The sequence below is a fragment of the Callionymus lyra genome, chromosome 13 (genome assembly GCF_982586985.1).
Source record: "Callionymus lyra chromosome 13, fCalLyr1.hap1.1, whole genome shotgun sequence".
NCBI classification, from domain to species: domain Eukaryota; kingdom Metazoa; phylum Chordata; class Actinopteri; order Syngnathiformes; family Callionymidae; genus Callionymus; species Callionymus lyra.
In genome coordinates this window covers 10,613,747-10,637,453 of record NC_141830.1, presented here as the reverse complement: position 1 = coordinate 10,637,453, position 23,707 = coordinate 10,613,747, and the positions used below count along the sequence as shown (strand labels likewise).

At 39.1% G+C, this 23,707-nt stretch overlaps 2 protein-coding genes across 2 annotated transcripts; both read left to right on the top strand.

Moving 5' to 3' along the window:
• The first annotated feature begins 3,142 nt into the window (after positions 1-3,142).
• nfkbie (nuclear factor of kappa light polypeptide gene enhancer in B-cells inhibitor, epsilon) lies at positions 3,143-13,836 on the top strand. Its single transcript, XM_087806190.1, has 6 exons — positions 3,143-3,685; positions 9,433-9,535; positions 10,303-10,513; positions 11,612-11,700; positions 12,870-13,118; positions 13,230-13,836. The coding sequence occupies exons 1-6, from the start codon at positions 3,381-3,383 to the stop codon at positions 13,296-13,298; spliced, it is 1,026 nt and encodes a 341-aa protein (XP_087662316.1). The 5' UTR covers positions 3,143-3,380; the 3' UTR covers positions 13,299-13,836.
• A 1,071-nt stretch (positions 13,837-14,907) lies between these two features.
• slc35b2 (solute carrier family 35 member B2) lies at positions 14,908-23,562 on the top strand. Its single transcript, XM_087806227.1, has 4 exons — positions 14,908-15,133; positions 18,791-18,981; positions 19,923-20,083; positions 21,577-23,562. Exons 1-4 carry the CDS (start codon positions 15,114-15,116, stop codon positions 22,507-22,509), a joined length of 1,305 nt encoding a protein of 434 aa, XP_087662353.1. The 5' UTR covers positions 14,908-15,113; the 3' UTR covers positions 22,510-23,562.
• The last annotated feature ends 145 nt before the right edge of the window (positions 23,563-23,707 follow it).

The following is a 23,707-nucleotide window of genomic DNA, read 5'->3' as shown; positions in this document are numbered from 1 at the left end:
ACCTCATCATGACCATGTTTTGAAGTTAATACTTTATAAAGTTCTCCCTCGTCTGAAATCTCAGCGAACGAGAGGTTACGAGAGCCATTAGGACCTATCAATGGCTTCACTCCTCCTCCAGCCGGCTGTAGTCACACCCCCGCTTTGTTTATTCAACAAGTCCCTTGGAGGTGGAGATGTTTGGGATTAGGGTGAACAAGATTTAATCTTCGGAAAAACTTGTTTTCAGTGGGCGGGGCTTAATCACATTTTCTAATGTAAATATTTCAATGAAAAGAGAGTTTTGTACAAACAGACACATACTGATGATACAATAGAAGTCCAAGATGCATTTAAGACACACTTAAATCAACACATAAGTTGCCCTTAAAGTTATAAGCATCAAGTCAACAACATTTAAGTGGAATTCCTGTAAAGATGATAACATTAGAAAAAAAAATACAAAATGGAACTGATGTTTTTTCAATTAATTCATCAATGTTTCCATTTCAAGGGACTGTAGGTTGAGATCTTTAGGTTGAGATTGTTCTCAAACGGCAACCTTCAAGGCTTCAGTAATATCAACGTTCCCCACAAGGCTATTTTCTATTTAGATCAGGCCACATAAAATTATTTTGTAATGCTCCACGTTGATAAAAGGAACAAATGGATGACAAAAAAAGACGAGGTCAGATTAGAGTCAGTGCTTGACTCAGTTTCCCTGCAAGAATCAAATGAAAAAAACTGTTACCGATCAACCATGATACTCGAAACGGACATGTGGCCTCAAGACTTCTATTAAGAACGTAAAGAATAAATATTTTTAAAACGTCTTGCATGACAATAATCATTCATGTGCTTAGTTTCAATACAGTGAAAGATCTGTTCTCAGCATTAGAACTAACAGAGCCTTGTATTACATATCTCTCATCTAGAACATGCTATCTTGTGGTACATGTCTGACTAAAGTTCATTTCTGCAAACTCTCCACTGCAGACATGCTTCAATTAAAAGTCATTTAAGGTCATTCTAGCGCAAGAAAATGCTGAGAAATACCAAGAAGTTGAACAAGTTTTCAAAATAAAATTAACTTTTTTAAAGGGACAGTTCAACCAAAATTGAACATTCACTCATTTTCTACTCACTCTCATGTCAAATAAGGGTTGGGATTATTTTCAAAGTAATGTGTTCCTTTTGAGAGTTATAGACAACAATGTATGTTCAATTTAATGTAGTGACTGGAGCTCAGTTTACTTTATATTTGTCCAAAAAGACAAACTTAAAAACATCCATACTGCATGAATAAAAATGAAACAAGTCTTTATTTTAAACTTGTTATTAGCGTAATCTACGAGGTGACACTTGTAATGTGTTTGAATGAGGATACAGTTGTAGTTTAAGAGCTTCCGTTACAAACAAACTTAAAATATAGACTTATTTATATTTTTCTGAAAAATTCCTCTTATCGATGTAACAGAGGAGCAGTATGGAGGTATTTGGATGTTTTTAAGAGGTTTTTTTTGGACGAAGATGAAGACGAAGACAAAGTTTTTTTTTCAGTTTATTGAAAAGGACAATGTGCAGTTACATTAAAAAGATGGCTGCACCAGATTTAGCACAATGCTACTTTCCATCTGTAGTCCTCAACAAAGATGCAGACAGTTTACATAATACATCGCATACAAATAAAGCAAAAACACAATATAATACAAAAACACAGTACAATCTAAAAAAGATAGAAGTGAGTGAGTGTCACTACATTAAAATGGACATCATACTCTTGTGATATATTTAATTTTGTAGAGATTATTTTTGCTCATAAAGATTTGGTTTGCAGAAAGAGTACACGGTAAAAAAGGGGGTAGGCCTTAATCCCTTGGCCAAATACATGAATAATACTCAGGTCTGTGGAATGATTTTTAACCAAGTCATCTTTAGAAAGAAGAATAAGAGTTTTTATTTATTTATTAATTCATAATCCAGTGTGCCATGTGTATTAACCCTAAGATTTTACGTGGTACATAGTAGAGGTGTGTATTGGCCAGAATGTATGTAATGTAATGTAGTGGAGTAAAAGTATCATGATGTTCTGTTCTATGTTAATCTTTTATCCTTTTGTCTTTTCTCTGTATCCTTTTGTCTTTTTCTTTGATCTATGTTCTTTATCTTTATCTTAAGACTTAGATTGTATCATCTTGTTATTTCTCTTTATTTCTCTTTGTTCTTGATCTTATTTTATTTTGATTTATTTTTTTATGAAAAATTGCTGTATTTGCTGTGTATAATTGGGAAAAAACAATTTCCCGAAGGAGACCTCCTGAGGGATCAATAGTTTATTTTCATGTCTAAACAAGAAGTATCTGTCTCGCCTGCAGTTGATTCAGAACTCTGCAGCGAGAATTCTGACCCGCTAAGGTAGAAGAACTCACATTTCTCAGATCCTTAAAACTCTTCACTGACTTCCAGTTTCTTTCAGGATCAACTTTAAAATTCTGGTTCTTACTTTCAGATCTATTCATGGTCAGGCTCCTCCTTACATCACTGATCTGATCCAGCCTTACACCCCAGCTCGGGCTCTGAGGTCTGTGGATCAGAATCTACTGATGGTTCCTGAACACGCTTCAGGACCAGAGGAGAGAAATCCTTCCAGACTGTTGCTCCTAAGCTTTGGAACGATCTTCCTCTCTCTTTGCGATTGATGGATCTACTGACTCCTTTAAGAAACATCTTAAGACCTTTTTATTTGTTCAGGCTTTTCCCAGATTTTTCTGGAACTCCTGTTGTATTATCAGTTTTATCTTGACCTTTAAAGTATATACTTTATTGAATATTGTTTTGATTGTTTAAGCGCTTTGTGACCCTGGTCTGGAAAAGCACTATACAAATATTACTCACTTACTTACATACTTACCTTACCTTAATGTGTATATATATTTTTCTATACAAAGATTAACTGAACATTCTTTTTTTTTTAATAATAACAGATCATCAAACAACTAACTCTTGTGTTATTTTATTTGTGTTTTTAATGTTGTTTTTTTCCACTTTCCGTTTTATTGTGAAGCTTCTTCCGCCATGTCGGGGTTGCGCCTGTTGCTATTCTTTTGTGCGCGCGCACCGGGGATTCCCCCGCGTGACAAAAACAGCTTCATCTTTCACATGTCTTCCTCCTTCTCGCCCCCCCCACCCCCTCCTCACCCTCCTCACCCTCTCTCCCCCGCCGACAGAGATGACGCTCACAAAAAGTGCCTGAAAGTTCGTGAGTTCCGAAGTGTTATGAGCGACGGAGCGGCGGCGGTTCGTCCACGACTTCCCGCTTCCATAGTGGCAACACCCGCCGCGCCTCGTCGGTAGAGACCCTCGGGGGGAGAGGAGAGGAGAGGAGAGGAGAGGGAGCCACCATGGCGAGCCGCGCTTTCACGAAAGAAGACCCGCAGGAGGAGAACCGCGTCGACTCGGGCATCGACTCGTATCGCTCGCTGCTGAAGTCCGAGGACCAGGAGCCCGAGCACCGCGGCGGCGTCGAGGATTCCGGCGGGCCGCGGGACAAGTTCTCCGCCGCGGAGGAGCGTCTGGATTCGGCCTACGGCTCCTCGTCGCTCACGGTGGACAGTCTGTCGGAGATGGTGGAGGACTGCGAGATCTCCCCCAGCGAGGAGGAGCAGGAGGAGAACCTGATCACCAGCATCACCGAGGAAGGAGACACGTACGTTTCCAATCCTAGAATTAAAATAAAACAACAAGTTTAGGGTCAGGTGCATGGTTACTACTTTAACTACTTCATCAGGTGCATTGTTACTACTTTAACTACTTCATCAGGTGCATGGTTACTACTTTACCTACTTCATCAGGTGCATTGTTACTACTTTAACTACTTCATCAGGTGCATTGTTACTACTTTAACTACTTCATCAGGTGCATGGTTACTACTTTACCTACTTCATCAGGTGCATTGTTACTACTTTAACTACTTCATCAGGTGCATGGTTACTACTTTAACTACTTCATCAGGTGCATTGTTACTACTTTAACTACTTCATCAGGTGCATGGTTACTACTTTAACTACTTCATCAGGTGCATGGTTACTACTTTAACTACTTCATCAGGTGCATTGTTACTACTTTAACTACTTCATCAGGTGCATGGTTACTACTTTAACTACTTCATCAGGTGCATTGTTACTACTTTAACTACTTCATCAGGTGCATGGTTACTACTTTACCTACTTCATCAGGTGCATTGTTACTACTTTAACTACTTTATCAGGTGCATGGTTACTACTTTACCTACTTCATCAGGTGCATTGTTACTACTTTAACTACTTCATCAGGTGCATGGTTACTACTTTAACTACTTCATCAGGTGCATTGTTACTACTTTAACTACTTCATCAGGTGCATGGTTACTACTTTAACTACTTCATCAGGTGCATGGTTACTACTTTAACTACTTCATCAGGTGCATTGTTACTACTTTAACTACTTCATCAGGTGCATGGTTACTACTTTAACTACTTCATCAGGTGCATGGTTACTACTTTAACTACTTCATCAGGTGCATGGTTACTACTTTAACTACTTCATCAGGTGCATGGTTACTACTTTAACTACTTCATCAGGTGCATGGTTACTACTTTAACTACTTCATCAGGTGCATGATTACTACTTTAACTACTTCATCAGGTGCATGGTTACTACTTTAACTACTTCATCAGGTGCATGGTTACTACTTTAACTACTTCATCAGGTGCATGATTACTACTTTAACTACTTCATCAGGTGCATGGTTACTACTTTAACTACTTCATCAGGTGCATGATTACTACTTTAACTACTTCATCAGGTGCATGGTTACTACTTTAACTACTTCATCAGGTGCATGATTACTACTTTAACTACTTCATCAGGTGCATGGTTACTACTTTAACTACTTCATCAGGTGCATGGTTACTACTTTAACTACTTCATCAGGTGCATGATTACTACTTTAACTACTTCATCAGGTGCATGGTTACTACTTTAACTACTTCATCAGGTGCATGGTTACTACTTTAACTACTTCATCAGGTGCATGGTTACTACTTTAACTACTTCATCAGGTGCATGGTTACTACTTTAACTACTTCATCAGGTGCATGGTTACTACTTTAAACTACTTCATCAGGTGCATTGTTACTACTTTAAACTACTTCATCAGGTGCATGGTTACTACTTTAAACTACTTCATCAGGTGCATTGTTACTACTTTAAACTACTTCATCAGGTGCATTGTTACTACTTTAAACTACTTCATCAGGTGCATGGTTACTACTTTAAACTACTTCATCAGGTGCATTGTTACTACTTTAAACTACTTCATCAGGTGCATTGTTACTACTTTAAACTACTTCATCAGGTGCATGGTTACTACTTTAAACTACTTCATCAGGTGCATTGTTACTACTTTAAACTTCTTCATCAGGTGCATGGTTACTACTTTAACTACTTCATCAGCTGCATGGTTACTACTTTAACTACTTCATCAGGTGCATGGTTACTACTTTAACTACTTCATCAGGTGCATGGTTACTACTTTAACTACTTCATCAGGTGCATGGTTACTACTTTTTAGTACTTCATCAGGTGCATGGTTACTACTTTAAGTACTTCATCAGGTGCATGGTTACTACTTTAACTACTTCATCAGGTGCATGGTTACTACTTTAACTACTTCATCAGGTGCATGGTTACTACTTTAACTACTTCATCAGGTGCATGGTTACTACTTTAACTACTTTATCAGGTGCATGGTTACTTCTTTAACTACTTCATCAGGTGCATGGTTACTACTTTAACTACTTCATCAGGTGCATGGTTACTACTTTAACTACTTCATCAGGTGCATGGTTACTACTTTTTAGTACTTCATCAGGTGCATGGTTACTACTTTAAGTACTTCATCAGGTGCATGGTTACTACTTTAACTACTTCATCAGGTGCATGGTTACTACTTTAACTACTTCATCAGGTGCATGGTTACTACTTTAACTACTTCATCAGGTGCATGGTTACTACTTTAACTACTTTATCAGGTGCATGGTTACTTCTTTAACTACTTCATCAGGTGCATGGTTACTACTTTAACTACTTCATCAGGTGCATGGTTACTACTTTAACTACTTCATCAGGTGCATGGTTACTACTTTAACTACTTCATCAGGTGCATGGTTACTACTTTAACTACTTTATCAGGTGCATGGTTACTTCTTTAACTACTTCATCAGGTGCATGGTTACTACTTTAACTACTTCATCAGGTGCATGGTTACTACTTTAACTACTTCATCAGGTGCATGGTTACTACTTTAACTACTTCATCAGGTGCATGGTTACTTCTTTTAACTACTTTATTTTATCAACATACTTAGTATTACCCTAGAAAAGCGCTCTATAAATACTTCTTACTTACTTACCCTGAACACAACATTATGACTGAATGGCAACAGAATACATAAATTAAAGTGATAGTTTACACACAATTTACTCATTCATTCACTCATTTTATACTCTCCATCATGTCGAGTAAGGGTTGGGATTATTTTCAGAGTAATCTGTTCCTTTTTAGATTTACAGACAAAAATGTTTGTTCATTTTAATGTAGCCACAAACATCTTAAGACGTTTTTATTTGTTCAGGCTTTTCCTTGATTTTCTGGAACTCCTGTTGTGTTATCAGTTTTATCTTGACCTTTAAAGTATATACTTTATTGAATATTGTTTTGATTGTTTAAGCGCTTTGTGACCCTGGTCTGGAAAAGCGCTATACAAATAAAAATTACTTACTTACTTACTTTAGCTGAATTGTCTCTTCTTTCTCCAAAAAAAAGCCATACTTAAAAACAAATCCTCCATACTGCTCGTCTGTAATTTTGTATCGATTCCTCGACATGAGAAATTGTACCGATAAATCACAAGATAAGAATATTTGAGTTTTTCTTCCTGGTTTACTTCCTGAAGCACAACCTTATCTTTAAATCATCTGGCATGGATTGTTGCTTCTTTTTTTTTAAGGAAATGTTCCCAGATGAAGAGCTGACATGGCAACTAGATAAAACCTAGAAGTTCACATGCATTGTTGGTTGTTGCAAAATTGTTGAACTTGATTTAGCTTAAATCTGATGTGTATTCAAATTATTACATAAAATGCCGGGGCAGGTCGGATTTGGCCCCAAGGCTTTGAAATGTGACTGTGAGCGAAGGTGTCCACGCTTTCTTGGCTTTTGCAAAAGGTTGTTGCGTTATTCAGGAGGCACTGCGGTGCAACTTATTCGATTGATTCGGGTAAATTTATCAAAAAAACATGAGTTTTTTAGAATACTAGCCTTGACTATGCTATTAGCCACGATGCTATTCAGCACACTGATGTATAAAATCGTGTTTAAACAAGAGGCATGTATCAAGGAGGCTACACAGACTTTGATTTGACAGAATAAATGTACAATTTATTAAATTTAATAAAGCTAAATAAGTTGTTTTTTGCATTCCATAAAAATATAAGGATTCAAATATGCTTCCTAAAACAATAGCTGTATCATGGATGCTACATTGGAGTTAGCCAATTACTTTGTTTCACTACAGCTAATTGTTGTATAATTATTTAAATATAATTATATATTAATATTTTTGAAGTATAGTGGAAACCGATGGGTGCAAATGACTATCCAAAACTTGAGTAGTAATAATATGTTTTTTGCTTCTGGTCTAAATATACTGTATATTTAAGACTTAAATGGATCTCTCTTTTTTTACCACAATCTGTCATGAGGATAATAAGATAAAGATGATATACAACATTTTTTTATTTTTTTTATTAGCTTTTTCTTAGTGTCTTCAGCTTGATGCAGAATTTGTTGTGTGGCTTTTTTGTTTTGTTCTAAATGTCCCATTAGTTCTGGTCTGGGGTTTTCTTGCTAAACTTAACTTTGTAACACATGTTCACAGATTCCTAGCTGAGCAGGGAAGTGAAAGAACCCCGGACTTCCCCGTGCAATTTAGACAAAGCCCAAGCTGTTCAGCTTGTTTCTCATCCAAAAGAACTTGTTCCTCTGTGTCGGACACACTTTGTCGTCCCGTAAAACTTGGTTTATCCACTTTGCCCGCCGAGCTTCTCGCATCTGTCTGTCTAAGCGTCGCACTCGGCCAGTCCCTGGCTGCCGACCACTTCTCTGTTTTACTCAGGGGGGAAATGCGAAATCTTAACCGACCGCTCTGACACCTCAATGTGAAAACACACACTCACTATTTCTGTGTTTCTGTGTCATCGCTTTAACTTGCGTGGGAAAGATCGCAAACACCTGAGAACAACCATGACAAAGTAAAACTTCCTCGCTGCCTCCTCTGGCCTTCTTGAATTTCCATTTGGTCATTATTCACACATGGTTTCATTTTCAACTGTGGATTATAGATACCAGCGGAACTAAAAGATAAACATTTCAGTGTTTAAAGGTGCTGTACAATTATACACAGAAACACACCATTTTCTACCCAATCCTATCTTTTTCTACAACAGGCTCTATATAAAAGATGAAGAAAATGAGTGTGTGTTGTATATAAATCGAAGAAGAACAAGACAAACGTAATGAAAAGTGTGTTCAAGATTTAGTGTTAATATTTCTAATCAATTCAATCATACAAATTATTTAGTCTTAAAGTGATGACTATCGTGAATGCAGCCAGATGACATCACTGTTGTGGTTTGCTCACGCACATGACGATGTAAAATGGCCGTTAAAAATCGTATCGCTCTGGTATCTGTTTGCCAAAAGTTTAAACGTTTTGGAAATAAGACACAGGACTTTTGCAACTTCCGGGCATCTTGGTTTTCTTATGGATGTGCAATTACCTCTCGATTCCACTCGAAATACTGCTGAGTCCGTCCAGAGCATATTGGATCGAAAAAAGATCCACAACTTTACCCTACTTATCATTTTGTTCTATCACTTCAGTCAAGTTTTTTTGATGTTGTCTGAGCAAGTGGACGGTAAAGAATGTGATAAGAAATAGTGTGTCTGGCTTAGACCAGGACACAGGAAGTTGACGTGTGGTCTACTATTACCTCCGGTAACCAGATCAAGATCAACCAAAAATAATTTGTACATGCTAGTGTTCTGTTGCTGCATTTGCACTTTGGAAATTATACCGGGAATCACAAGTTATCGGAGCCTTCAGATTTTTAAAATGGATCCTTCTCCACTCAGAAATGAAACTTCCCAAGTATTTGCTAACATAGTTACGAAATCTGCAGAAGGGACTGACGAGAACTTTGTTCAACTGAATCCTTTCTTCCATGTAATCTCTGTTGATGTGCAAAAATGAGTCACAATTGCAGCATCTTTACAAAAAATCCTCCTTTAGATACACTTGACAAATCTGTCTCATCTGTGCCTTTTGATTTATTCATTTTTCCATCTCTTCAGAATCCTGCACTTGGCCATCATCCATGAAGACGAGTTAATCGCTCAGCAGTTGATACAGATGTTCCCGAATGACGTTCTGGACATACAAAACAACTTGTACCAGGTGAGAGTCCTCGACAAACTTGTGTTGTCATTCGCGGTTGGATCGTGTATAAATGTATTTCCAGAGAAGCACATTTCCTCTTTACGGTCAGTCTGGTCACTGTCGGTGGTTCCATTCTTCGGGGACCACGAAGTGGGGGAAATTTCCGGATTTTTCTAACTCCTATGTCGAAGTATTTCACAGGCATGCAGGGAATCCAGAGAATTTATTAAAAAATAAGTGGTTAAGATCTTCCATTTGAATTTCATATGAATAAAACAACTTCCTCATACGTTTCTGTCAAACTGATGACTCAACGTTTCACACTCATGATGATTACCCAATTTCCTCCCACTTGACATTTGAGTGAACATCGAGGAAAACTTGTTGAAATGGTGACTTATGAAGGACAAGATGGGAAATTAAAACTTAAAATGCACGAATGAAGCGGAAAAACAGTATAGTTTGGCTTTAGGTTTTCATATATTTGAACCCTAAAAAGCACATATTTTACATTTGTTGCGATCAAGCTCCTTGGCAAGCAATAATTTACAATTTTGTAATTGATATTTTGATTTGAAGTTATTGGTTTAGAAAAGAGGACCCATTGTTTTTGAGGTGGAAAGTTAAAATGAACTTGAATGTGTATCAGTTGACTCTTGAAAATCCATGTAAAATAATGCAGCGATATAACACTATACAAATGTTCTTGAAACTAGTACATGTTGATTCCTCCTGTTATCTGCAACTACAATATACATTATGTTTTGTTTTTTTGTCCCTACAAGAGTCCCCTGCACTTGGCCACGTACCTGAACCTCCCGAATGTAGTGAGGGGTCTTGTGGAGAAGGGGGTCAGCCTCCATCTGCAGGACCAGGATGGCAACACGGCTCTTCACGTGGCCTGTCAGCACGGTCAGACCGTGTGTGCCGCTGAGATGACCAGCCTGCTGTCGCCCGGCCAGCTGGCACCGGTGCTGGAAACACAAAACTGGAGAGGTGGGTTCTCTGCGTTATATCTGCCCAACACCCCTGAGCCGTCTGTAGACTGTTGACATCATACTCTTGTGATATGTTTAATTTTGTAGAGATTATTTTTGCTCATAAAGTTTCGGTTTGCAGAAAGAGTACACGGTAAAAAAGGGGGGTATGCCTTAATCCCTTGGCCAAATACATACTTAATACTCGGGTCTGTGGAATGATTTTTAACCAAGTCATCTTTAGAAAGAAGAATAAGAGTTTTTATTTATTTATTTATTCATAATCCAGTGTGCCATATGTATTAACCCTAAGATTTTACGTGGTACATAGTAGAGGTGTGTATTGGCAAGAATGTAGCGATACAATACTCATCATGATACAGAGTCAATGTCACCATATACTGTGATACTGTAGTAACAAGAATATAAATTCGTAGTATTGTCCAGTACTTGACTCTGGTGTTGCAGAATTTACAGACCACATGACTCTCGATGAAGTCGTAACTGCTTTCATTTGTTTTGAAACTAAAATGTGTCCAAACGTCAGCTTTAAAAGCTGCAGGAGTCCACTGTATCCTCCCGTCCTCAGCCATTGTTTGCAACTCGCAGGATTTCTTGGTTCCTTTATCTGCGGAGGAACGTAATGACTGTGCAGTGAATATTTGAACAAACCATTAGAGCTATAATCAAATAAAATAATGATTTGGAAGAAAAGTATTGATACAGTGTTGTTAACAAATTCATATAGCGTCGTAAAAACAAATATCGCGACGTAGAAGTTGAAGTTTATCTTTTGTTTCTGGCACCAACTAGTACACGGCACTAAAATGTTTCAGCATGACTTTCGTAAGCTACGGACCCTGACCCTGAGGCTCCTTCTACGAACCCTTAATGCTGCTTGTAGTCAAAGAAAATACAGTATATGATATGTCCCTTCCTGTGGTGGTTGATGGGTAAAATGCCGGCTTGGTTCATCGTCAACTACGCCAGAACAAAGGGACACGAAACCACAGACGACAAAATATTCAACTGACCTTCAAAGTCGTTCGAGCCTCTAAGATATAGTTATTAGATTCATTACCGCGTCTCTAACCTGCAGCCGATCCTCCTGTTGCAGGTTACGCGTGTCTCCACCTGGCAGCTCTGAACGGACAACATGACATCATTAACCTCCTGGTGAGAAAATGTGCGGATCTGAACATCAAGGTCAGTTTAACCAACGGAAAATCTCTCCGTTTTTAAGTCACTTTTGCTGACTTCGTCCCTTGAACGAGCGCCGCTGGTCTTTGCAATTATTAAGTTTGGTGAATCTGCTGCACCTGCTGAAGTCTGACAGCGACCCCCCAGACAACCCCCCCCCCACCAAACCATTCCTGTAGGTTACATCACCAGCACAAATTGGGTCAGTCCAGATTGGGTGTTGATTATAACTTCGTCTGGGTGAATCACTAAAATAACTCAACTTTTATAAAGGATTTGGGAACAAAATGTCTTTTTAAAGATCATTAATAATCATGTTTAAGTAGTTTGGTTAGCTTGCTAACAAGGTTAACTACTGAGGAAATTGGCTAAGATAGCATCACTGGTGTCTCGGGTTCCTTTTCTTTTATCGTGTGCCAACACGGTTATAGATGTATGTTTCAAAAGTAATTGCTGTCGACATGCTTTGTTTTAAAAACGGATGTGAAATTTGATTCTTGGCAGGTATGCGTGTATGTTGAATGTTTTTTTTTTTCTTAGCTGAATCTCTGTGCACACAAACATGAAATGATTTGAGTAGAAGATTAAAAGCCATTTGTCATTTGCTTTTTTAGATCAGTTATGGTCTATTCCTATAGAAGTAAATCAGTGTCATCAAAATATTCAATGTTGGATTTTACTTTTTTTCATCAAAATGTTTTTCTAAACCTCAACAAAGTATTTAAATTTATAATTAAATCAATAATTTGTTTATTGAACAGTTCAATTGTTTTTTTTATAAATCAATTGAATTCAATCAAATACCTTTGGAATCATTTTAATTTCTTAAATGTGATTATTTTCAAAATGAATTGTATTTTACACATAGAGTTTGATATTCTTATTCAAATAATTCGAAAATGCAATTTTTAAATTCATTACTTTTTCATTTGAAGCCTTATAAATTCAATATTAAAATAATATTTCTAGCGTGATTGGCATAAAGTTTTATCAAGTACTGTAAGTGACACTTACAAATGCATTCAAGCTTTCAATGTAAACATTAATTTATTATAAAATAAATTAGAATGCTCAAGTTCTGAAAAGTAAAAACATGCACTGATAATAGACCAAACATTCTTGTTTCCCGTGTGGAACTTGACATCATGTCTCTGACTCCATCATCTCTTCTTCAGGAGGGAACCAGCGGTAAAACTGCTCTCCATCTGGCAGTGGAGTTGCACGACGTGGCCACCGCGAGGATGCTGCTCAGCAAAGGAGCTAACGTAGACGCGGCCATGTTCAACGGATGCACGGCGCTGCACCTGGCGGTGGGGAGGCAGGACGCCGTCATCGCCACGCTGCTGTGTCAGTCGGGCGCCGACATGATGCTGCGGAACATGGAGGACGAGACGGCGCTGGATCTAGCCGAGGGCAACGACGACGTAAGCTCGGCTACAAGGGTTAAAATGAAGGGGCTTAGTGTAAATACAAAATGTTTTTTTGTTTTTTCATCACGTACTACAATAGTAAATCTGAAATGTTATCTTTTGCAGATCTTGGCTATATTTCCCTTCGATGACATCCAGATCTCAGGCCGATCGGTGGTTGGACTGAATTTTTAAGCGGCTTCAGCTTCAACATTCGCTAGAACCTCTTTTTTTTTTGGTTGCAATATTGATTTTCAGCTGAAGTTTGTAGTGTTTTCTATTTATATATTAGCCAGAACTGTGGCAGCACACCTAACATGCCCCCCCGTGATGGAGTCTTCCTGCTTCATGATCCTTCTGAACACTGTATGATTCTTCTCTGATATTCTGCTTTTTTATTGCATGAAAAATTCACTTCTTAATTGTTTCTTTGGTGCAAACCTACCTCTTCCTAACTTCAAATCAGTTTAAATTCAATTTTAAACAAGGATTACATCTGTATCGGGTAGAACACGGTTTTAAACCTGGAAATATATTTGTATCACATGAACCGAAAACAAGGTTTCCCTATTTTCTTAACTGATTACTATATCGCATTTTATTATAGCTCCATGTTTTCTGTATTTATGTTTCATCTGCCATTCACAAGAGAGCTGTTTGGCGTAATTTACACTGGCCGACTTAAATTAAACAATAACCCCATTTATTTTGTAATAAAATGGAAAGAAACTGAGTTGTTGTCTTCACTGGCTGAACTGAATTTTTTTTTTTAAAAACCTTATTTGGTTGTATTTCTGGCAGGTTACCTCTTAGTAAAAGTATGTGATGTACCTTGAGTAAACACATTTATTAAACCATATATATATATACATAATACATTTTAGCAGGATTACTGCTGCATTTGTTGATTAGATGTTTGTAGTTTTGATGAAATATAAACTATGTGTTACTATACTATGTGAGATTTCCTTAATAGAAATATAAGCTACACATTTAATGAGGATGATTTTCATAGTATAAGTATATAACTGTGGATACTTATGTGGCCAAATCTTAGCCTTTTAGTTTGTTTATTACACAGAAAATATACAGTATATTGTACCATAAGATATAATATATAAATAGAGATGATATGCCATATCATTTTTGTATTACTATAAATATTATTATAACTATACTCAAAGTGGTATAGAAAGGTACTTTTTTTCTCTTTGACATTAAATATTGGATTCAAAATTGTAGTCAATACTTTCTTGACATTTTGTTCAGCAAATTAATTGACCTTTCTGTGTGGAGTTTGTTTGTTCTCCACGTGTTGCGTGGGTTTACTCCGACCACTCCGGTTTCCTCCCACAGGCCAAAAAAAACATACAGAGGTTGATTGAGAACTTTTTCGTAGGTATGAGTGGGTGTGTGTGTGTGTGAATGGTTGTAAGTAAGTAAGTATTTTTTATTTGAATAGCACTTTTCCAGACCAGGGTCACAAAGCGCTTAAACAATCAAAACAATATTCAATAAAGTAAAAACTTTAAAGATCAAGATAAAACTGATAACACAACAGGAGTTCCAGAAAATCAAGGAAAAGCCTGAACAAATAAAAAGGTCTTAAGATGTCTCTTCAAGGATTCAGTAGACTCTGTGCTCTAGACTTCACCCCCCTCCCCTGTGGCAACAATCCCCTCTTTATCAAAACGTTTTTCGTAATAACGATGCAATAGCTCCTCCGTACCAGTAGAGGTCAGTGTTTGGTTCGACGGCAGTACCGCTCCATCTTCGGCATCCTTTCGTGCCCCAGAAGAAGAAGGGTGTCCGTTTCTTCGGTGAACGCATCAGAAGACAAGTTTAGGACAGAAAAAAACAAAAAACAAACACGCTTCGTTGAACGTCTCGACTCATCGCTCGCTAAAGTTTTCGGGACCAGGCGTGTCAGTGAGACTTCATGCTCCGGTTCGGCGGGGACGCCTGAGACTGTCGGCGGGTCTGCTAACGCCAGGTGACGGGCCACAGAAAATGCCATCTCTTTCATGGAGGTAACGCTGGAGACCGAAGCTAACAGTAGCTCACCCGCCGTCACACATCTTAATGCTCTCGAATCCCTCTTTTCGTAGACAAACGTTAACTTAACATTGACATTATTTTCATTAACCACTAGTTTCTAATCGAAACATTCGTTGTTTTGTCTTCACTTGTTGGTTATTTGTGTTCTTCTGATACTATTTTTTATCAATGTTTTTATTGTGAAAACTGCTCAGGGGAAATGAAACGGTTCAACTCCAAAAGATAATAATTGACATTTCTACTTCTGTTATTAGGTTTTGACATTTACCTGTTGTACTCTGAGAGGTCACAAAGGAGTTCAGTAAACCTGTTTAGACTCGGAGAAGAGCTTCTATTTCTTGGCCTAATGTTGACTTGTGGCTGACATTAGTGCCAATAATTATTATTATATTATATATTAGTAGTCTGTCGTCTAGTAACACTGTTGGCCCTGTATATAGTATATTTTATACATTAAATCTCAATTGATCGTGTTTTCTATGCTGCAGCGTTCAGTGCCTTTCACCAGTTGTAAGAAAGGCAGGAAAAAAAGTGTGTTAACTTTAAAAAATTAACCCGTCATAGTCTTTTAGTGTCGTTGGTGTTTCAGAACCTGCCACACCAAACATGTATTTGTATCAATTCCAAGTTATAGGAAATCCCCAAATGTTTCTGTAAACATGTCTCCCAAGTCTCTCTTCCTTTAACATATAAAGGAGTTCAACCCGACTCCACAGTACGAGCAAGGCCTGAGGGAAGTTGTTGATGTGGAATGCTGGGATATCATCGCTCATTGTCATCGCTTATCCATCTGTGTTCTGCGACACCCACTCAAACCTACGCTGTCTCAAGAACACGCAGTTAAACCCCAAAATAATGCTGATATAGCGTAACCCAAACCGGCACACAAGGGAAAAAACAGCCTACAACTATTATTGACACAAAGTAATTCACAATTGAAACACTCAATTGTCCAAATTTTGGAAACGTTGTTTTTTTTCTATTGCGAAACTTCAGGCGCCATTTAAGATACAGTAACTCGAGTCCTACTAGAAAGATCACTTTACTCTGCATGTTTCATGATGTTGTGTAAGTATTTATTATGTAGTTACGAAAAGTTAAAACGCTGCACAATAGTGGTGTCGTTACCTGGGAACCTCCGTGGTCACCGCCTTGAATAACCTGCTTAGAAAACACTGATGGAATCAAGTCAGTCCTGCTGCTCAATGTGAAGAGGACATGGGGGGGGGGGGGGGAAACAAAAGTAATGCTCTAGTTTCCGGCAGTATTGAGACAACGGGAAGTTTTCTCTGTTTCTCTGTCCCGTCATGTTGCTGATAATGTATCCAAACCTTACATTAGAGATGTTTTCCCCTTTGGAAATTTAAATTCAGGTCCAGCCTTTTATCTCAACATGTTTTTCGCTGCCCATCTTGACCAGAACATTCCTGCATGTAATAAACTGCTTATTCAGAATCCAGGTCTCGCTGCAGCGTGCTACTGGAAAGTTACACCACAGCCATGTCCCAGACAAAGGGGGGTCTATGTGAGTCGGGCCCTTCGGGAGGTGGCCCGGCTCCACTCCCTCTGCCAATGAACCACACCTACTTCTCCGCTGGGAGTTTTGCTGAGGGTTTATGTAAAGATAAAGAGCTGATCTGATTTAGACTTGTACGTTGCCAGCTCCTACACACTGGAACAGTCACATGAATAAGAAACAATTTTAAAAATGACACCTGAGACAAACTATGAACGGACTAAACTAACTGGATGATCCAGGTTATATCTTAAACTGTGACTCTATTATATTTATGGTTGCTTTAGCAGCTACATGGCATTGGAATCAAAGATCCAATAATACATTTGTATTAGGGCTGCACGATATATCGAAAAAATATTGATATTGGGATATTGGCACGTGCGATATGTTTATCGAAAACATGTGTGATCATTTATAATTTTTTATTGTATAAATCAAGCATTTCTTAAATGCACACTTCGATCAATCAGTGTCACGTACTGTCAAGTTGTCAATTTGTACTTCTATGTCTCATTGTCGTTTACGTCTCCGTCTGTCTGTCAGCTGTGCGGCACAGCATGCTCGGTTGCTATGGCGACGCGTCTTGCCGACAGACTGGCTTAGCGCGGCTCAGTATATACAACCTATGAGCGTTACTTAAACACAAGTGATCTAGTCACTCATCTCTTTTAACCCCTCTTTTTATCTTTTCTCAGTTGTTTTCAGCTTGTGTTTTTATAAGATTGCTGAACTTCCAAACAACTGTAAACCTGTCTGTCTTCTCCGTATGATAATGAACTAAGTAGCGTCAGGTCATTTATAAACCGTTATGTGTGCGTGTACAAGGAGGTGGAATTTATTATCGATTTGGTGATATCGCGACCCGCCGGCGGCTCCTCTCTGATGTCGCTCGGTTTCTCGGGAAACCGACGCAAGTCCCGAGAAATTGAGTTACTGTTATAAGTGACATTTTTCAGCACAGAAGCGTGGCAATAAGGGAAATATCGCATCGTTTTCCTCATCTACACCGCCGGACCTCACCTACAGTACGCGTGGCTACATTTTTAGGTTAAAAAAAAATATCGCAATTACATCGATATCGCAATTTAAGACACCAATTTTGTAAATCCCACTTTTTTCCAACCATGCAGCCCTACTTTGTATATAATATAGAAGTTGTGTGTACAGTATGTGTAACTATACTTCGTGTTGGTTTTCTGGTCTTTGTAGTTGTCTGTTCTGGTTTGAGTGCGATGAGCTGACCTACAGATGATTATTTTGAGGTTTGTTGATTATAGAAGTTGGAAGTTTTAGGTTTTGGCATCAACAATCATATCGTAATACCATTTGTTCGAGCGTTTATCTACATTGCTAAGCTTAGTTAGCTTAGATGAGCTCACTCGTCAATTAACGTCTAAAATATGTAATTGCCATTTTCCCTCAGTTGTTTGTATGTATTCCATACAACAAACAATAATGATAAAGCTTCAACTGATTCTCCATCTTGTTAATATCTCGGCAAATACTTGTGGGTGCTGTTGAAATACTTGACCAACGAGTATTTCAACAGCAATGGTTGAAAGCTATTTTAAGAAGCTTCGAATTGATTTAATTCAAGGAAAATGACTGTAGAACTTTCACATCTTTGTCTGTTGTTGGCTTGTAAAGGTATAGCCGATCAAAAAAAGTTTTATTTAAAGATTAAATAACACTTGAAAAGATAGTGGGGAAATGACTAAAACAGATATATCTTAATCAGAGTTCAAACAAGGCAGCTGTAGACGTGTGTGATGAAGATCAAATCCTGTGGCTCATAACCGCGAAGGCCTTGCTCGGCACATTCGTTCACATCAATTTGACTAGTCAAAGTGACTTTTGAAATGAATCTAGATTTTAATTTCCACAGCCACAAATGCTTGAGCAAGATCTGCCGCTCTTATGTACAATGTTCACCTTTGAATGGCATTTAAGATTTTGGATATTATCGTAATAAAAATAATGTTTTATTGTATTTCTTATCTGTAATGATTCTATTATACTATATTTCTCACATGTCTAATCAACTATATGGATATAATCTGACGTGTGTTTGGCTATTTAAGTCGACTCTTATCTGGTGTCGTTGTCCCAGGGTTTGGCCCGCACTGCTGCTGCTCCTCCTGCCCTCCAGCGCGGCCGCGGAAGAAGACGCGTCGCTCCTGGAAGGCTGGCGAGATGTCTGGTTCTTCCGCTTCCTGGTCAACGTGCTGGGCTACTCCACCATCATCATCCCCGGGTACCTGCTCATTAGCTACTTCAAGCGCATCAACTACTTGGACACAGGTGAGGGTTCCGTACAACTGTACATGTTTTTACACAAAACTTTTTTTGTGTGTGTTCACAAAACTAATACCTTGTGTCATCATGAGAAAAAGCTAAAGGTGAATGTTTCCAAGTTTGAGCAGCAGGGGTGTAAGAAAGTATCAATAGATTTAAATATTGCTATTTTCTTTTTCACAATACCATATTGATATTCAAAAGCACTGTATCGATTAATTGTATTTATTATTATTGTTGTTCTTTTTGGCTTCCAAATCAGGTTTTTATCTAGTTTACAATTCAATTCAAAGTGTTTATTGTCATGGGTACTATGTACCATGAAATTCTTACTTTGTACCCCCAACAAAAGTGTACAGTAAAAAATAAACATGTATATATATATATATATATATATATATATATATATATATATATATACACATTTGAAAGAATTAAATCTAAAAAAAGAGCGACAAAAGTACAAGTACTGCATGAGGTAGATGTGGTTTAACTGTTGAGGTGGTTTAACTACTTACTTACTTATGGTTCAATTAAAAGTGTGTGTACAATAAAATTATTATACCATTTTTTTTTTTCATTTACAATTAATTGATGGCAGCGGTCATTACATCCTACAAATCTAAAGTGACAATAAAATCCCGGGAAATTCCTATGATGACTGAGGACGAGAGGATACAGTGGACTCCAGCAGCTTTTAAAGCTGATGTTCGGACATATTTTGGTTTCAAAACAAATGAAAGCAGTTATGACTTCGTCAACAGTCATGTGGTCTGTAAATACTGCAACACCAGAGTCAAGTACTCGACAATACAAAAAATATATACTTGTTCCTACAGTATCGCAATATATCGGCCCCTGTATCGTGATGCGTATCGTATCACCAGATTCGTGCCAATATACGGTGGTGAGCAGCGGTGAGACTAAAGTTCGTCTGCTCTCTGTAGGTTCGGGGATCTGCTTCCCGCTCATCAAGACATGCGTGTTCGGAAGCGAAGCCAAGTCGGGCCTGTTGGACGAGGCACCGGCCGCAGCCAGGAACGAAGACTCGGGTTCGACGACGCTCCGGCAGACGGTGAAGCTGATATTTTGTGCCGCTGGACTTCAGGTGAGGAACATCCCAGACATGACGGTGACTCAGTGAACACGTACACGGACACACGTGCAACATGTCGTCCATCACAGTCACTGATTCACCTCCGTGCGCCAGTCTGAGTGGGCGAGGTGTGTTTGTTTAACTCGAGCGTCTCGTCTCAAGTCAGCGCCTTTGAATACGGTGGATAACTGTAAACAAACCTTGAGAGGAGCATTTAGAGTCTTTTCAAACGACTGTGTAATCAACTCAACAGGATCTTTATTTTCCAACTACGTGTTTTAGTTCTTTCCTTTGTTTGCTAAGATGGCTTATTTATTTGTTCCTTCCATTTGCATCTTTTTATCCCTTTTTTAGAACTTATATTTGTATTATTTATAAACATAAAAGGTTTTTTTGTTTAGCACACCTTACATTCGAAGAGCTCTCTGCTATTTTCCATTTACTGTATTTTCCGGACTATAAGTCACTCCGGAGTACAAGTCGCACCAGCCATAAAATGCATAATCAAGAAGGAAAAAAAGGTATATAAGTCGTTTTTTTATTTTTTATAAATTCCAACACCAAGAACAGACATGTCATCTTGAAAGGCAATTTAAAATAAAAATGGAATGGAGGCAACAACAGACTGAATAATTGTACGGTATGCTTACATTACATGACACAACTGAGAACCTGGTATGTTAACATAACAAATTAATAGTTATTCAGAGAACTATAGCATAAATAACTAAGAAGTTTACCAAACCATCCGTGTAACTCCAAATAACTAAAATCCAATAAAATCTTCATCCTCGGTGTCACTTTTAAACAACTAACTAACTCCGGAGGTAGAAGATGCGGCGCTTCCTCTTCTACGTCGAAATTATCAACACAGGCCTAGAGCGCCCTCTTGCGGTTTAGTGTGAAAATAACATGTGAAATTATATACTGGTAATAATGTGTTAATCATTTCACACATAAATCGCTCCAGAGTATAAGTCGCACCCCCGGACAAACTGAAAAAAAAACTGCGACTTATACTCCGGAAAATACGGTATACTGATTCTTTTGTTCATCAATATATTTGGTTAAAATAATAATTCATTATAAAACAGCATTTTTTTTACAGGTTTCTTTGTATCTTTTTATTTTAAAACTGTCCGCCCTTTATTTGGAAACTTTAATTTGGTATCTTTTTAACCTTTGTGTTGTCTCTGGGTCAAGGTGAACGACAACACAAGGGTTGAAATGGTTTTATGCCGTCTTCTTTCTATCACTAAGCCCTTTAGTTTTTGTTTTTTTCTCTACTCATCTACTTTATTCTGACATGAATCCACATGAATGAAGTAAATATTTTAAATGCATTTCTCCAGTCCAGGGAGAGCAAATAGATAGATGTGTTCTTTATATAGAATTGATTCTATAGTTAAGATGAAGAGGTTTCTATAGTAACAGCAGTGATACCGCTCTAATAAATCAAAGTATGATGGTGTTGGTGACGATGTCTGACCGGCCTCTGCCCTCAGGTCTCGTACCTGACGTGGGGCGTCCTGCAGGAGCGAGTCATGACGCGCTCGTACGGCGCCTCGGCGACGGACGGCGAAGGCGAGAAGTTCAAGGACTCTCAATTCCTGGTCTTCATGAACCGGATCCTGGCTCTGACCGTGTCCGGTCTGTGGTGCCTCCTGTTCAAGCAGCCGCGCCACGGCGCGCCCATGTACAAGTACTCCTTCGCCTCGCTGTCCAACATCATGAGCAGCTGGTGCCAGTACGAGGCGCTCAAGTACATCAGCTTCCCCACGCAGGTCCTGGCCAAGGCCTCCAAGGTCATCCCGGTCATGGTGATGGGCAAGTTTGTGTCGCGCAAGAGCTACGAGTACTGGGAGTACCTGACCGCCGTGCTGATCTCGGTGGGCGTCAGCATGTTCCTGCTGACCAGCTCGCCCAGCAAGCACCTGTCCACGGTGACCACCTTCAGCGGCGTGGTCATCCTGGCGGGCTACATCGTCTTCGACAGCTTCACCTCCAACTGGCAGGACAACCTGTTCAAGCACAAGATGTCGTCGGTGCAGATGATGTTCGGCGTCAACCTGTTCTCCTGCCTCTTCACCGTGGGCTCGCTGCTGGAGCAGGGGGCGCTCTTCGAGTCCGTCTCCTTCATGACCCGCCACTCGGAGTTCGCCGTCCACGCCGTCCTGCTGTCGGTGTGCTCGGCCTGCGGGCAGCTCTTCATCTTCTACACCATCAACCAGTTCGGCGCCGCCGTGTTCACCATCATCATGACCCTGCGGCAGGCCTTCGCCATCCTCCTGTCCTGCTTCCTGTACCACCACGCCACCACCGTCGTCGGAGGCTTCGGCATCTCCATCGTGTTCCTGGCGCTCTTCCTGCGGGTGTACGCTCGCAGCCGCATGAAGTCGGGGCGGCGGGCGGCGCCGCCACTGACTCAGAAGGTCTGAGCGAGCAGGAGTCCGTGGTGGGGGTCTAGTCGAGTGTGTTCCTCCACCGGGGGGTCCTCGCCGGGAGTGCCTGAAAGATTTGTCAAAAACACACGACGTTTACCGATGTTCACACACTGCGACACTTCTCCGAAAAGATTGGGCGGCAAAACCACCACATGTGGCTTATTTATCCAGACGACCGCGTTTCAACGAGAGTCTCAAGCCGACGTCAAACCAAAAGGTCACTTTTAAAATGTTTTTATTTACGTCATCGTGTGTAAAATGTTCGAGCGACCTCGGATCAAACCCCGGAAATAACCTGAACTCAAAGCTAGTATTCTTGTACGATTGGCCTCAAGATAAACCTGCTTTTGTCTCAATTTAAAACATATTTTTGTTATTTTCTGTATGTCACTTTGAACATATAGATGTCAGCAGTGCATGTGCAGACTCGCCCATGTCACCCGCCACTGATGGTCACCAGTTGGAACCCCTGCATCTTTTATTAAGAAATGTTTCTCATGAAGTAGATCTTGTCCTTTTGACTCTTTTAAACATTTCAGGTCAATTCTTTTGGCTTCATCCGTAGGTTGTCGAGACATTCCCAGCACCAGACTAGAGTTATAATGTTCTCACGGTCTGACGGTCAACTCAATCCTAATATTGAATCGTGTATCGCTTACGAATATTCCGAGTATCGGTGCAATATCGCCGCCTGCAGGCTCAATAGGTCAATATCCACGTTACACGTTTGAAAGTCTTAAAAGAACCTTTTGTCCGTGAAAAGGTGATATAGAGTTAATATATTAACCTTTTCCACAAGTATTTAAATCACACGACCAGCTCGAGGTTCTGCACCGTGATGTTTTAAAAAAAAAGAAAAAAAAAGATATATTTCATGTAAATAAATACGCGTCCATTTATTATGAAGTGTGTTTTTGTACAAACAAGCTTTGTGTCTTCACGTGAATGTTCGGATGGTTTTTAAAAGAAAGACGTTACTGGTACTTTTTATTATTGCTCTGTTACTTCAGATCGCTGAATTAATAATAAAAACACAAATTAACTTTATGAATTTCATGTTGTTACTTCACAAATACTGCGTTTGTTTTTTGGTACTGATGGTCTGAAGCTTCATGAAGCTGTGTCATTATTTTCAGAGTCCACTAGATGGCGGTCTCTGCACTATTTTCCTTTGTTTTGAACCACTGTTCTA